The sequence below is a fragment of the Symphodus melops genome (genome assembly GCF_947650265.1).
Source record: "Symphodus melops genome assembly, chromosome: 6".
NCBI classification, from domain to species: domain Eukaryota; kingdom Metazoa; phylum Chordata; class Actinopteri; order Labriformes; family Labridae; genus Symphodus; species Symphodus melops.
Window position 1 is genome coordinate 2,075,208 of NC_136696.1, and position 16,700 is coordinate 2,091,907.

The following is a 16,700-nucleotide window of genomic DNA, read 5'->3' on the forward strand; positions in this document are numbered from 1 at the left end:
TCAGTCTGACTGTTTGGACCTTTAAAGAGCATATTGCAGGTTAAAAAAAAGTTGAGATTAACACTTCATGTTGTCAGATAAGGGCTGTAGAATAAGTACATCAATGTTCAGTATATTCTTCAACACATAAGTGCTCTAATCTAATTTAGAGGAGAAAGTGGCTGTTTTTAGCATAGCTGTTTAGAACTCGCTTTTTTTCCAACAACGCGTCATATGACGTAACGGAGTCGTGTTCTGTTACTCTGCTTTGATCGGCTTTATGCGTATGTGTATGCATGAATGAAGCCTTTATTGCCCCTGGGGGAACTTGTCTTGCACCGAGAGCATCAAACACTTTACAAACAAACATTTAGAAGCAACACAAAAGAATTAAAGCACAAAAAAACAGGCTAAAACATGATTAAAGAGGTGTAATGATACGGGGTAGTGAGTGAGAACAGACAGGACGCCTCCCTGCTATAGTTTGTAACTTGCGCGGCGCACATTCGGGTGCATAGTGTAAGTGGTTGATTATTCATAGTGTGTTTTGGTGAATTATTCCCACAACCTCAGAAACCATCAAACAGACACGTTGAATATTTCAGCATCAGACACAAAAGCGTTTCCTTATTAATTTAAATCTCTGGGTGTTTAACATCAAATATTATATACACAGCGTTTAATGATTTGATCTGCTGGAATCCTCTGTTATATTCTCTAGTTTGCGCGTAATAGACACCGGACAGTCTGTATTAATATATGTAGTCACACGATTTATTATAAATCCAACTCTGTTACAAGAGAGTGTGTGCGTGTCTGTGTGTGTGTGTGTGTGTGTGTGTGTGTGTGTGTGTGTGTGTGTGTGTGTGTGTGTGTGTGTGTGTGCGCAGTGGGGAAAGACGGAACGCGCGGTTTGGAAACAAACAGAAACACAAGCTTTACGTCTGTCGGTCCTTTATCCCATTAAAATGTTAAACTTTTTGTAGTAGCCTGATATATGTGCACGCATTAAACTGTGGAGTGTGTGCGCTGTTGTGCATGTTTGTGTGGATTACGTGCGCTGTGAACTCACGTCAGGAGAATCCTGCACCGTACACTGTATTTTCTATAACAACGTGAGCACCGGGCCGCATCAGGAATAAACAATAAAGACACAGTGCTGCATTTGCACAGGCCGTGTAATCGGGTTCTATGTCTGTCTGTCTGCCTCTCTCTCGCGCGCGCGCACAGCGCGGCACCGTAATACATTGTACAGATTTGCCGTTTTTACGAGGTGATCTCATACAATGTAAAGGTGAATGATCGGCACTTGCACCTTCTACAAATAGTTTTTTAATTGATTGAATGTGATTACAAACTTTATATATGCTGATGTGAACACAGCACTCGCCCATATATGGCGAGCTGACACCTGTCACTCAGCAGGACGCCTGCTCCGGGTCTCTACTCACACCACAACTTCTCTCCTGAGGCCGTTATTCCTCTAATCCTGCCTGTTTCTGCTCTCTATCACATCTAACAGGTTCAGAATAATAAACCAGTGGACCATTATATGTAAAGGAATACATATTTTCTTCCTATTTATTGACGGGAGTGACACTCGGATCCATGATTTTCTATGTTAAACAGACGGGGATTCAGCGGGACTCCCTTACGTTACGTCACAGCCGAATGCGGAAGTAAAAAGTAAAGACGTGCGAAAACGTACTAAAACGTCTCCAGGAGACCCTGTGGGTTATTAATTTCAGAATTTCTTTAAAAACAGTATTGTTAACGTATTTTCCTATGATTAGTTAAGTTTTGTCTTTAACCTGCAATATGCTCTTTAACTCTGAATTGTTTGACAGGATGAATGATCTCAGACTCTGTTTGAGAAAAGTTTTTTATTTCTAAGAAATGTACAGTATAGAAAATACTCCACTCCATTTCCAAAATAATCTGTCAGTCAGATAAGAACTTGTAAACTTAAAAATGAAAAGTAAAGATCTTTTCAATGCTGCCATGCTACTGAGGTAAAAGACAACACATCCCCCCAAACCCCCCCAACCCCCCCCCCCCAAGAAAAGAAACAAACATTTATATTAAAAAAAAGTCCAAATAAATGTACAAAAATTATTCAAAGAGCAAATAAATATGATTCACATTTCATCACGTCTAAATGGTTTCACTAGTGCAGAGAGAGGACAGCAGGGGGAAAGAGAGAGAGAACACACACACACACACACACACACACACACACACACACACACACACACACACACACACACACACACACACACACACACACACACACACACACACACACACACACACACACACACACACACACACACACACACACACACACACACACACACACACACACACACACACACACACACACACACGCTCCCTACACCACACTAAATCACGACACTCAGCATCGAGCACTTTCCTCTTTTTAAATTCTTCCTCGTTTTGTTTCCTTAAAATGTCTGAAAACCTACAAAACCTACAAAAACACCGTCCTCTGAACTCTAAGCGGTCTACTCCCGACAGAACCGCCGCCTGCGTCGTCTGCAGGCCGGACGTCATGCAACCTGTCAAACTACAGAGACCACGGAGCGCCACGTGGAAACACTAAAAAGACGACTAACCAAAGTGCTCTCTCTAAGAAGGAGAGTGAACGCGTTCAAAGATTGCTTTGTGACACCCGGAGCTAAAAATCTAATCTGGATTATCACGTCAGCGGACGCAGCCGACGGGGAAACGTTGCCCCAACACGGCGAGGAATCGTAAGGCTGATTTCGCCATCATGTCAGCGAGCGTACAAACGCGTGGAGTCTGCGGACGCCACTGAGCGGTTGGATGAGGTAGATTGTGACGTCAGGAATGTAGAAACACCTCGGAGCGAATCCCTCTCACGCTGACTTATTAGCGTAAAGAGTCACACGGCGAGCGATGTGCCTCTCGTCTCTCACGCTTCTCCGTCTTAACGCAGAAAAATACCCGTATATAGAAACTGTACACCCTGAGGAAACCATCTGTTTGGACGTGGGGAAGAACAAAGACCCTCACAGCTGGGAGGAAGCCGACCGAACAACACGGGGAGGGTTTGTCCGTCAGCGATTTACGGACAAGTCACAGTTTGAGAAGTGTAGAAATCCCTCACCTGGAAGAAGAGGTAACGATATATATATTTATATAAATGTGTGTTTGACTTCAGAGAAGACGATCCAAGGCCACTCGACGTCGGGACGTGAAGATGAAACGAGCTCCCTCCCTGTTAAAGACATTCTTAAAGAAGGCAGCGCTGAAAGATGCATAGACTGAGCGGACCTTTACACACATTCACTCCTACATTCACAAAAGGAAACCAAGGCAATCGTGAGGGGGGGGGGGTCTGTGAGTCCACTTGGATAGTACCTCCTTTTCTACCCCTGAGATTAAAGATATGGGTCTAAACTGGAAACGGTCCCGCCCGGCTCAAAGAGGAGCCAGGGCTGTCCGGTGTTGGTGAAGGCCGCGTCCCCCCTTCAGTTTGCCTCGTGGTTTAAAAAAAATCTGCTCTTCTGCAGGACGGTCAAAAGTTCAAACGCTCACGAGAAGGGGGCCGACCACGGCCGCAGACGTGCAGAGCTCAATAAGACGTTCGATAACGCCATAACGGAGCCACAAGGTTTCTGTCCAGTGTAAGAAAATCCATGAGAGACGTCGGAGGAGTCAAGATTCTCCTCTTCACTTTCTGTTCTTCATTTCTGCCATCTGCTTCGTCCTTAAATAAATTACCTGAAAGAAGAAGAAGACGACTTTATTATGGCGTGAATAAACGTGTCAGTAAGAAGGTATCACTTCTGTGTTTCTGGGTCATGCTGAGGGGAAACAAAAAAAAAAAAAGGACAACGTGACAATTTTTAAGTTTATATGTAGAGATGGTGAGGAAACAGGAAGTCTGATACGGCTGATTGTGAATGCAGCTTCTTCCTGTTATCTCTGCATGTAAAGAGGAGCACACGTCTCTCTCTCTCTCAAACTAAAATAAAGTCCTGTGTTTCAGGTTAGAATCATCCAGAAGGTGGTCACAGGTCACTCACACTGCTCGTGGTCACACTCCTTGTTTACTGCTCGGGCCGCCTGGAGCAGCCATCATCTGCTGCCTGTGAACACAGAGACACAAAACGATGAGTCCTGATTCTCCAGAACATTCAGAGGAAACTTCAAACCCACGTTAACTTCGATATAAAAGCATCACATGAGACGTTTATAGATTTTAATTTGTACCCCGGGTGCAGGAAGTGTTCGGGAGCGAGTCCTCTCTGCTGCATCATCACGCCCTGGAAGTGTCCCACAGGCCGCGGCGGTCTGTACATGGCCATGCGTGTCTGACCCGGGGAGTAGGGCAGCTGCTGGGGCCGCTGCAGGGCCTCCATGAGGTGTGGGTGTGGTCTTTGGGAGGCGTATCGTCCTTGATCTGGGTACGGCTGGCCCGGGTAAGGAGCCCCGTTGGCGTTTCCTCGAGCTTGAGACATCATGTGAGGCGGAGGAACGCCACCTTGGTGCACGGCGCGAGGGTCGTACATGAAGCCGGACACCATGTGTGCAGCAGAGGCGGGAGGGGGGTGGTGGTGATGGGGGGGCTGGGTGCTTCGGCGGCGGGCGGCAGCGTTATGGCTGTCGAGGTCCAGGAGTTCTTTTGGGCTTTCAGACCGCTCCGAGCCCTCTGCGTGAGGCGGCCCTGCTGGGCTTCCTCCACCCGCACGCCTCCCCTCCTCCGAGAAGCCCGGGTGCAGCCCGACTTCAGGCACGGGACCGGGGGAAATCAAAGACGCCCCACTGGAGCCCTCAGAGCCCAGCGGAGACACGCTGCTCTCCTTTAAATGACCATTTCCTCTGGCGGCGGGTCCGTAGGCGTTTGGCGGCACCGTGTGGTGAGGCTGATAATGAGCGCGCTGCCACTCCTCGGGAGGAAAGCTCCCTCTGCTGTTGGCCTGAGCTGGCGGATGTGGGTAGTAGTGCTGCTGTTGGTAATGGTGAGCGGGGAACATGTTGGGGTGCGGCTGCGGATGCTGATGGCCTGGCATGTGGTAGGAGTAGGCTGGCCCGCCCTGCTGCTGGTAGCTCGGGTGGTGGGCGGGATTGTGTAGCGGGTTCATGGCGTCACTGTGATGAGCGTGGCGAGCAGACGGCGGGGCGGGCCTGCTCATGTTGGTCTGGCTGTAGTTGGGGTGTTGAGGGTTCCCCATGCCGTAGGGACCCATGGCTCCGTTGGCCTGGCCTTGGGAGTGAGGCGGCACGCCGTGATTGGGGGCCATCCCTCTCTGAACCTGCAGACCTGAGTTGGCGCCCTGCAGCGAGGTCTGATGGTGATTGGGGCTGAACGCCGGCTCTTTATAAACTCCATTCAGAGATCCAGACTTCATGACGGCGTGCTGAAGGGGAGCGGTCGTGGCTCCCGTGTCGGGTCTACTCGTAGGCTCACTGGGTCTTTGATCTCCATGCTCTGCGGGGGACGGCTGGGAGGGTAAAAGTGGGGCGGGATGACTGGGTGGTAAGGAAGTGAGAGGGGCGGGCTGAGGGGGTCCCGGCTGGGCTCCTCGTGTGGCGCTCTGAGGCATGCCGTGCACGGCGTTGGTTTGTGTGGGACCCTGTGGTGACGTGATTTGGGGAGGCGGTAGAGGATTGTGCTGCTGTGTGTTTGGGCCCATCTGCTGGGGGGCGGCGTGAGGAGAGGGGCTCGGCCGAGGTTTGTTCTCTGTGACCTGCTGAGTGGAAGTCTGCAGCGACGGGGCGTTGTGATGAGCGAGCGCGTGCGAGTGTGTTACCTGTGGACCGTACTGTGTGTGCTCAGGGTGGGCGGGGGAAGTGGAGCTTCTGTTCATGTGGGATGAAACATTATTGGCACAAACTTCTCGGGTCTGAGCGTCTCTGTTGTGCCCGTGGCTCTCTGCTGAACTCTGTGGAAGCCCGGGTCCAGACGAGTCAGGGTCCGGGGGGCTCCGCGTGCCCTCGGGTGGCCCACAGCTTCGTCCTGTGGGGCTCCGGATCGACGAGATCGAAGCTTCCTGTGAAGCGTTGTCTGCCACCGCTGTCTTCACGGATTCTGTTGACAACGAAAGAACAGTCAGCGTGAGGAAGAAGAAGAAGCTCCAAAGATTTCTCCACAAAAAAAAAAAACAAGTTGAAAGTTCAGAGTTGGAAGATTTCCGTCATACTTTTACAGAATTAAAAATAGGAGTCTTAAAAAGATCAAGCAGAGAATCGGACTAACATGATGGAGGTTATAATAGATGTGCCATGCAGACCGGCTGTATAAACAGGAAGACCTCACAGAAACAGAAGCAGGTCATAAAGTGATATTAGTGAGATTTTATCGTGTGCGGTGACTTTGTTTCAAACGCTGCTGATTCTTCTTCTCTCCGCAGCAGCAGGTGTCAACAATCAGAAACTTCACCTAACGTGACCTGAAGCTGGAAACTTTAAAGATCGCTGAGTTTGCTCCTCAAAGAGCAGCGTCTCCGAAGATTCACACGGCGTGAGTCAAAGTAGTGTTTTTATATTATTTACATTTTGTTTTTCTCTGATTTTAAAAGCCCTCTAAATAAAAACAGGGAGTTCAGCTTCATCTGTTTCTATTATTATTATTATTATTATTGTTATTTGAGCCTTTAGTGAATAAAGATTGAAACGTTAAGATTCATGGAGAAGCATTTTGATTTTGCAGGGACGTTAAACTGCTCAGTTTGAGTTTTGTCCGGCTGAGGAGATGAACAGTTTTAAATCTCTTTCTTGTTTTTGTCGATCCGGAATTAAGAACAAAAACCCAGATCCGATCTGAGCCGAAGCGTGGGATTAGTGATCCGTAACGCCGCTACTATTTATCCGAACGTGTAGTCAGGATCATAAAAGGTAAAACATGATGCTCGTGACATCTCTTCTGTTCCCTTTAGCCACCAGCATCTCACTGAACTCATGAATATTCATTCACCACTTACTGTGAAAAATAATTAAAATCAAATTGGAAAAAGCGCTTGTGACGGAGGAGGGGGAGGAGGAGGAGGAGGGTGGGGGGGCCGTACTGATTGAAACACTTCACGGTCTATAAGGAGGCACCGACAGAGAAAGGTTCGGTCTCTTCATGCAGAACGCAGAGAAGGTCAGCTCTACCTTTGGGCTGCTGCTCTGTCTGTGGAGAAGCCTGCCTGTCTGGCCCATTGTCTCCAGCAGGACGCAGCAGCTGAACCTCAGGGGCAGGGGGAGGCTGCTGAGGGGGCTGAGCTGGGACGCTGCCAAGTCCTGATGGGGGCCCGGGCTGCTGAAAGTTGCTCATGTGCTGATGAGGGGCGCCGGCAGGGGGTCTGGAGGAGGCTGACAGCTGCTGCAGGGCCAGCATCTCTGGGCTTTCTAACATGGAGGCCAAGCCTGTCCTGCCAGAGGAGTCCGGGTGGGGGACAGGGAGGCGAGAGGATGTGGGCCCTGTGGAGCTGACCGCTGCAGGGATTTGATACTGGGCGTTAGGAGGAGGGTGCGGGTATCCGGCAGCTTCCAGCCACGGTTTATGTCCCACTGGAGGGGGAACGCCTCCGTAGCTAAAGTTACGCTGGTTCACCATGTTGGGATCTTGCATGTGCATCCCATTGGGTCTCTCCTGGTGATTCATACCAGTCCACATGTTGGATAGTCCCATACCAGGAGGCCTCATGCCCGGGTAGTTGTGCTGAGGAGGTCCTTCTGGTCCTGGGAATCTGTTGCCCATGGCGTGCACGTTGTGGCCCTCTGGACGGTGGTGAGATGGGTACATGCTGGCTTCAGGAGGAGGTCCGGACTGGAGGGCGACAGGACGTGGACCCAGGGACGGGCCATGAGTCGGACCCATGTACGGGTGCTGCTGCTGCTGCTGCGGGTGCTGGGGATGCTGATGGTTTGGGTCCAGGCCCATTGGGTAGCGTGGACCCATGGGATGTCCGACAGCCATACGATGCTTAGAAGAAAAAAAAAAAACAGCGAGTTTAATCTTCACGAAATATTAAAATAAAAACGTTGACGGTTGTTTAAGTCTCGGGGATCGTGCAGAGAAAGCATCATCGTTTATAATTATGTCTCATTACATTTAAGAGAAGTAACAGTGAACGTCTCAGAGCGTCAGAGAGAGAGCAGATCCACTATGTGTGGTGGGTCGTGTAAGTACTCATCCTGATGATGAAATCTACAAACCTGCATGTTGAAATCGTGAGGCAAGCGGTTGAAACCGGGCTCGCCGTGTCTGGGCATGTGACCCTGGTAAGCAAAGCGGGGATCCATGGCCATCCTTTGGGCATACATGTAAGGACCATGAGGACCATGAGGACCGGGGGGACCGGGGGGGCCGTGGATCTGCAGGATCAGAGAGGGTTCACAGTTTTTTGTCAGCATTTTCACCAGGAAAGTAAAAACGTGTTTAAAATAAAAAGAGGGGCTAAAGATGAATTTGGGTGCATGTTTGAAAATCAAAGTCCTGGTCCTGGTGTGGGTACCTGCTGCCCGGGGTGGTACATGCCCCTGACGTCTCCTCCGTGGACGTGCTGGCGGCCTGGAGGAATGCTGTGGTGATGCGGGGGGCGGCCGGCCCAGTGAGGGGGCAGCGCTGGTCGGCTGGACTTCAGGTCCTCGTCCTCTAACGCCTGGCTGCCTTTGCCCCCCTGGGAGCTCCTCTTCCGTTGGACCAGCTCGGTGGCTTTGATCAGACTCTCGGGTCCCGAGCTTTTACTGCCACGGTTTCGCTTCTTGTCCTTGCGCTCCTTGTCTTCTCTGCTGATGTGGAATTCCTCGTCCGTGTCGCCGTCCTCCGACGGAAAGTGTTTTAGCAAAGCCCGACTGAAACAGCGATCCAGAGACTCCGCCATGATGGTGTACTCTGAGAACACAAAGAATCTGATTTAATAAAACACACGACACCGTCTGCATCTCCCCTCAAGCGCTGACTCTGCACGTCACACACACACACACACACACACACACACACACACACACACACACTTCAATAGTGTGAATCAAACAGAAACAAAAATACTAAGCACCAAATATGAGTTAATTAATAGCTACAAACTTAAATGCACAAAAAAAGTTGAGAATGAGATGTTTTATGCAAACTTGAATTTCCCTTGGGATCAATAATCTATCTATCTATCTATCTATCTATCTATCTATCTATCTATCTATCTATCTATCTATCTATCTATCTGCTCTCTCTCTTCTGCTTGCTGCACATCCAGGTTAAAAATCTGACTGAAGATAAGAAGTAGTACTTTGTGACACGTGCGAGCGTTAGAATAACACGTCATGTGGTATCAGTGTCTCCGAGTTGACTGCAGGAGCGTCGGGCTGATTGAGTCAAAGCCGCTCCTACACACCAACATGGCGGCCGTGCACACCGACACACACACACTTGCTGCTGTGTTCTGAGCGCAGCACTGACCAGGTCAAAGGGCGAAGGTTAACCCCTTCCTCCTCCTCCTCCCATCCCTGCTCCACCCTGGGCCCCCTCACTCCTCCCCCCCCCCCCCTGGTCCCTGGGGAAAGTATTCAGTTGGATGGATGGCTCCAGACAGGGGGCTTAGGGGCAGGAATGTTTCTCTGGCACTGCAGGGCTCGGATCCCCCTGAGCACTGGAGCACAGCTCAATCACTCCTCATTAATCACTGTCAAGGCTGCCCCGGCCCCGGCCCCTGCACAGCACCCAGTCCGGCCCCCTTTCTTCTGCTCTCTCCCACTCTCTCCCCAAAACATTCATACATGTGCCTCCGATCATACAGCGGAGGGACACTTATTAGTGTGCGTTTATTTACCGCTGTCTTCTCCGTTGTACTCGATGCAGTTCTCGAACATGAGCTTCACGTCGGCAACAAACTCCTCCTTGGCGATGTAGTCGCCATCGTTGAGCTTCTTCTCGATGGTGGACAGGTCCATGGGAGTCTGACGGGTCACAGGGTCAGCGTTAGCACAACGTGGTGATGCGTCTGATTATGTAGGTTACTTTAAACAGTCGACATGTAGAGATGCACAGATGATTCAGACTTCCTGTCTTTGAAGAACAAAAACTGACCAAACAGTTCTTTGTAATAAAACACTGACTCTGAGTTAGTCCGACTGTTAAACATTAAAAACTCTTAACGCCTCACTCGCTGCAGCTTCTTGACTCCTGGAGAAGTTAAGACTCATCCAACAACCATCTCATTTCATTCTTCCTCTCGCCCGTCTTCCTCGTCGCCATGGTGAAACGTTTTAGCGTTTTAAAATCAGTTAATTATCAAAAGGCATTTATCAGTGATATTTCCCGCAGAGTGACGCGTCTCACGGCAGGTTCGACTTTTGATTGCCGACACGCTGAGGTTTGTGTCACCAAAAGAACATAACAGGAATATAAATGAATTAATGAGTATTTTAAAGTCCTGAGAGAGCGAGAGGTCGTGCACCTCACACTCCTGATGGTGAGCTCGCGTGTGTGTGCGCACTGAATGAACCTTCCAGCGTGTGTGTGTGTGTGTAAATCTGATATATTTCAGAGGACTTGGCTTGTTCACAGTCATGCACCTCTGATTACGTGGCAGCAAATGTCGCCCGTGTTTGATACCTTGATGAGCTCGTGGTAATTGGGGGCGTACGAGTCGTCCACAGGCTCCAGGAAAGGCCAAGCGTCTTTATGGGATTTCAAGGCCTCAAGCACTGCAAAACAAACACGAGTGTGTAAGACATCAGCGGGTCAGGGTTTAGTGGAAGCAGCACCTCCGAGCTCGGTCAGCGTACCTTTGTAAAGAGCCGTGTAGTCGTCGTCGATCTCGTAGCTGTAAAGTCAAACACAAATGTTAAAACGCTGGACGTCGTCTCGTTTGAAGTTGACGTGAAGTCAAAGTGTGAAAAAAACATCTTACAATTCTTTTTTCCGGCGCGTTCTGTGCACGGGAGAGGAGGGCTCCAGGTTCAGGAGCTCAGGGGGAAGATCCTTTCCTTGAGACAGGAGCCAGGCTTTCTCTTCTCGCATCTTCCTTCTCTTCGCTCGCTCTGAAGGACGAACACAACGAGCAGTTAGAAGAACCCCGCTCAGGCTGCAGGTGGAGTCCACTTTAAGTGCCCACGTTTACTGTCGCAGCCGTCAGAAGAGTCAATAAAAAAAGACCGGGTCTGAGTCTTTGGAGACAGAAGCTCAGACACGAAGAAGAAGAAGGAGAGAGATTCGTCAGCCATCTTTCCGCAGGCCCAGATGATCAAAAGAGCAGAGAGTATCAGTGCTTTATCTTTTGACATGAGAGGCCTGCCAACCCCCTGCCGTGTGGATTAAAGAGGTTTGAGGGAGGATTTTTCATATGCAATCCACACAGAGAGCAGCCCGGGTCCTGCTGTTCATCTATAATACATTAATGAGGCTCCTCCACTGAAGCACAATCAGCAGTTCATTAACCCGTGACAGGTGACATCAGAGGCAGGGAGTGAAAGAGGAGTGATCCTGTGATTAAAGGCCCTCTCACAGGATCTCTGTGCTGCACATAAATCACAACGCAGAGCCGAACCGCAGCGATGGGGACGTGTGTGGGATCATCGTGCCCCAAGATCTGTAAAGAGGGTATGAAAGCCGTCTCCCTGCTGTGAGGGGTTTGCAATGAGAGAGTAGGATGATGTAACACCTTTTGAAATTTCAGGATAAATCGCACGCTCGTTTTTTCTGTTTGTTTTTTTAGACCCTAAAAGAGAATAAATAAACAACGTTGTCAGAGCTTTTCCAGGATTCCCATCGTCCCCAGTTTAAAAGCTTTTTGTGCATCTCCTCATACTCGTTGCCTCCACCGTCCATCCGTTATATTTCATGGTGATTTCCTCACCTTTTACGATGATGGCTCGTGGTGTGTAAGCTAATAATAGATCATATGATGCTAACTGACCAACGAGAATAAGACCAGTGTGCTTGAAGAGTTGGTCTGGTGAAGGATTCATGTGTGCTGGAGTTGGGACCGTGGGAGAGGTGTACTCCTCTCCGATCTGCTGCTCTCGCTTTAATCACAAACTCATCCACAGTAAGCAGGACGGACTCCGCCCATGAGTGGTCGCCATCGAGCTACGTGCATACTGCCCCCTGCTGGATGGGACTGTGTGCACTGATGTGAAGGCAGACCAGCTGGGGGGGGGGACCTAATGTGAAAACGCCCTGAGACTATTTCAGGATCAGCGAGGACCCTTCAGTTTATATCTTCTTCTCCTTCTGTACGTTTACAACAATGTACCGACTCAAATCTGACAAAGAAAAACAACCTGTCCATCCATCTTACCCTCCACCGCTTTGATCTTCTCCATCTTCTCTCTCTGCAGTTCCTCCTGCAGAAGTCTTTCCTCTTCGCGGCGCTGCTCGGCCAGCAGGACCTGCCGGTCCAGATCTTCGTCTTTCTTCTTCTCTTCGTCCCCGACGGCGTTCAGGTCGTCCTGAGATACGCACACATTACATCATCAGTCGACTCCGCGCTCACAGAAGGTCAACATGATGTGGGATAACTGGGATAACTGGTGCACCAGCGCAATGAAGACACTCACCCCGTCCTCCTCTGGGTTGTTGTATTTTATTGAGAATCGTTGAGATGTGCGGACGGGAGTCGGGTCCAGTAATTTCTGTTTCTGCTCCCGTTCCTGAAATGAAATAAGAAACGTGATCAGACATCATCTCCCAAACAAACAGCAGGAGAACACAAACGTGTGTTTGATTCCTCTCTCTGCATCAGATTGGTCGATCTGCCTGTTGAAGAAAAGGACGACGACTAACGAGCCGTCATATTTCTGCTGCACGATGTGAAAGCTGCTCCTGTGACCTCGTCGCCTCCTTCAGTGGACGTAACAGAGACGTGATGGTGGGACCAGGTCGTCTCTGCGCTGGTGCCGAGTCCTGAGGCGCTACAGGGGGCCGGGTGGGATCATCATACAGAAGCAGAGCAGGCGTGTGTGTGTGTGTGTGTGTGTGTGTGTGTGTGGAGCTGCTGCTGTATCAATATGAAAGTACAAAGAGGACGGAGATTATTTACAGCACTGCTGCAGAACAACAATCTGAAACAGGATAATTGATTGAGTCTTCAAGACAGAGAGACGGATGACCACACACGGGCCGACACAGTGACGGGCCCTGGGGAGCTGTGGAGGAGCGGTGAGAGGTCACCAGCTCTGCTCTCCCCTCCCCCAAGACGACCTCTCTCTCTCTCTCTTCTGCCGCTGCACGAATTCACAGAGTTTACAGCTAAGCTCACAGGAGGGAGAAGACGAGTAAATCACAGCCTGCGTGTGTCTCCATGATTTCACTCATCAAACATTATGATACGCTCCGCGAGAGAAAACATGGAGGGGGAAAGGTTTGTTGTCCAGTTAATGATGTGACACCAGACTTCTTCAGCGTGAACATAAACAACGTGCCGTCAACACTTTAATCCACATGAGGGAAACGTCGGGGATCCAGATAAAGCGCCCGGGAAGAGAAGGGAAACAACAGATTGCTGTGAGCAGATCCCTCACAGGTCCGTCTATATCAGGGAGAGGCATCTGCAGCTCATGTCAGAGTTCATCAGGGAAGCCTGATGTGAGTAAAGGACAGCGTGGACGTCCATAAAAAACAACCTTCAGAGGACGCCGTATCAAGTGTTCAAGCGTCTGTGTGGGAGCAGCAGAGGATGAAAACTAGAAAGAGTGTCGATCTTTGTTATTTTAATGATCCAGAGTAACGTAAGAAACGAGTTAACACAAACTATTCAATAACATATAAATAATGTGGATTTGTTTGGACCAGAGAAGGTAGGCGATAGAAGCAGGAGGAGGGGGGGAGATGGCTCTCTGTGATGTTTAGCGTTTAGACTGCAGTACTCATTTTAAACACTAGGGGTCAGAGCTACAGACTGCTCCTTTAAGCCTGATGTGTACTTCTACACTGAATAGAAAAGCTGTGTTAAAAAGTGCACGTTCATATTTCCTTTCTTAAATGAAAAATGACACCTGAAACACAAAAAGTGTCTCCCTTACAGAAGCTTTAAAAAAAAAAGAGGTAAGAGGAAGAGCTTTTTAAACTGCAAAATTATACTGGCAACGTTGAATTTGTTGCCATGGTTTCAAAATCCAGATTGTTTTTCTTTTACTAGAATCATCAGGAAATTTGAGAGACTGGCAACGCGAGAAGGAATGTGTGGTGAAGAAGGAGAAGCAGAGACTGATGTTCATGATCTGATCTATGGTGCCCGGCTCTACGTCTGCAGCGCTGGTTTATCCTCAGGGTGCACAATCCCCCCCCCCCCCCCCCCTCTCCATCCAACATGCAGAATACAGAGCGCCTCTGGTGTCACCACTTGGAGAGGTCGACAGAATCCTGCAGCCCAGCAGAGCTGTCAACTCGAGAGGCTTCTTCCTGCCTCAAGGTGAGCGCCCCGCCTGCTGTCAGCGGCCCGTGAAAGGGCGGGCGACAGCAGCCCGAGACACACGAGGGGGACGCACTCAAGAGGCTGCACACACACTCTGCGTTTGACACGTTAGTGTGCACACACACACCGGGACAGATATGTGCACGTCAAGCATGGACATGATTCATTATGACCACAGCTTGAAAATCATCAATTAATAAACATTAATAGTAATTATGAACATAATGGAGACTATAGATCTCCTGCTGTGTGAAGTTATTTTCATTTAATTAATAAACTGTGCATGTCTGTGTGTGTTGTATTTGACTTTAATTGATTCTGCTTCTTGAGCCAACTAATTAATGGAGACCACGTGACAGAGGAAATCTTAACAGAAATATTTATGCTCCTGCTTCGTCTGTTTTACAGGCTACAGAGTCATCGTTCAAGAAATCAAGTCATTGCAGACAATCTCCAACATTCTCCACTCATCAGCCTGCACCAATAACACGCCGCCATTAAAGGTCACATGTGATGAACATACACGTCCTCCATGTTCCTCTAACGTGTCTCTAGTCTGTCTACAAACCCCCCAATGAGAAGAAAAGTCCGTCCTCTCTGTCTTCTGCCTGCTCCACTCTTCAGAAAATGTGTGCTCAAACAGGCCGTTTGGAGATGTTCCCTTCATGACATCACAAAGGGCAGTAGCCCCTCCCCCAGGTGGGTGACACTCCCACAGTTAGGTGTTTGTTCTGCCCTCTGAGTCTGCTTTCTCACCGTAAACAATAGGACATGGAGCCAGAAAGCAGCGAGTACACCCGAGCCCTTCCAGAGAGGGGGCGTGGTCAGACACAGCTCATTTACATATTTAAAGCGACAGACACAGAAACAGCCTGTTCTGAGCAGGGCTGAAATAGAGGGGTTTATAGACATGATCAAATACAGGATCAGAGTGGATTTACAACAACACACTTCACACACATGTTGAAGAGGAGCGAGGACACTGATTTCACCTGAAGAAGAGGAGATCATGTGACCTTTAAGTTTCCAGGTAAGTATGGGACTTTTGTGCCTTTATTCGTTTAGGAGATAAACCGGTCACAGCTGAGTCATTAATCCAGTGAGCGCCCGTGATAAGCGACGGTCCAGACGCTCTTTTCCTTCTCGTTGATGAAAGACTGACAGGCAGCAGTCTGAGCTGGTTTTGTGTTACGGGATCAGGAAAGTGCTCAATACGATTTTTAATAAGGGAGGTCAGATGAACTAAACGCATCAAGCATCAGTGGGTGCGTATTGCGTCGGGTTTGCTTTGACTGATTCTCGCTGTGGAAAAGGAAAACAGCACGTCTGTAATCTTCTCTTGAGGTATTTAAGACACATTCCAGGAAAGATTGGACAGACAAATTGGCTTGACCCGAGGAACCGCAGAGCAGCCGGTGGCAGAACTTTCTCTCCCTCGGTTAACCAAACGAGCAGGAGGAACATACAGTAGTTCTCTGAAGTCAGGGAGGCCTGAGGCAAATGTCATTTGAAGATTAAATGGACAAGCACAGACCGGCTTTCCCTTCACCTCAGCTGTCCTGAAACTGGAGAGCAAAGGTTTACCTGCCCCGACAAACCAGTTTGTTCTAATGCCTCAGAGTGCTGTCCCCTCAGACTGGAGCTGTTTTCACTCCGGATCCAAAAAGGACTTCAGAGAAAGAAGAAGCAGCTTTGGTCCGTTCAGATTCACAGTGAGAAAAAAACTGACGTTTCTCTTGTCAGCCTTTAAAATATGACCAAAGATTTGAAGTTCATTTAAAGCTTCTCTACCTTTTGATACGACAGATCATTAAAGAAAGGATGTCGCCTTTGAGCACTAGCATGGCACCAAAACAAGCTGCTGTTAGGCCACGCCTCCTCCGTACTGAAGCCTCCGCTCTCCTCCAGAGACACGCCTCCTCCCCCTCTACACTCGAGGAGTTACGTGCAGCCGACACACTCGTCCTCTGCTCGAGCTGTAATCACCTGCATTGTTGTTAGCATGCTAATGTTAGCGCTCCTTAATTAGCTCGTAGCTCTTCACAATGACAGAATGATGTAAAAACTCTTCATCCTAATAATCAGTGAGTATGTTCTTCTTCTTCTTGACTCAAACAGCTTTTATACTGAAGGGGAGGAGCCATGTAAACACAGCTCTGACAACAACACAGCCAGCAGGACTCCAGCTTCTCCCTCACTGCAGACAGTCAGGACTCACACACACATTCACACAGGATTTTCGGTGTCTGACCTTGTGCTCGATCATGCTGCTGATCTCAGGCAGGAAGTTCTGGCTGATGACGCGGAAAAGGTGGCGGTCCTGAGGGGAGGTTT

At 49.2% G+C, this 16,700-nt stretch overlaps 1 protein-coding gene across 1 annotated transcript in view; it reads right to left on the reverse strand.

The window, feature by feature from the left end:
* Positions 1-3,494: 3,494 nt before the first annotated feature.
* The window catches only part of cecr2 (CECR2 histone acetyl-lysine reader), a 20,218-nt gene continuing 7,012 nt past the window's right edge, over positions 3,495-16,700 (reverse strand). The window contains exons 3-15 of the mRNA XM_079346773.1: positions 16,618-16,700; positions 12,511-12,603; positions 12,252-12,402; positions 10,863-10,992; positions 10,738-10,775; positions 10,565-10,656; positions 9,780-9,906; positions 8,469-8,848; positions 8,170-8,328; positions 7,058-7,936; positions 4,240-6,047; positions 4,053-4,115; positions 3,495-3,747 (exon numbers count right to left, since the gene is read on the reverse strand). Of these exons, the coding sequence (XP_079202899.1) occupies positions 4,064-4,115; positions 4,240-6,047; positions 7,058-7,936; positions 8,170-8,328; positions 8,469-8,848; positions 9,780-9,906; positions 10,565-10,656; positions 10,738-10,775; positions 10,863-10,992; positions 12,252-12,402; positions 12,511-12,603; positions 16,618-16,700 (3,992 nt within the window). The 3' untranslated portion in view covers positions 3,495-3,747; positions 4,053-4,063. The remainder of the gene's footprint in view (positions 3,748-4,052; positions 4,116-4,239; positions 6,048-7,057; positions 7,937-8,169; positions 8,329-8,468; positions 8,849-9,779; positions 9,907-10,564; positions 10,657-10,737; positions 10,776-10,862; positions 10,993-12,251; positions 12,403-12,510; positions 12,604-16,617) is intronic.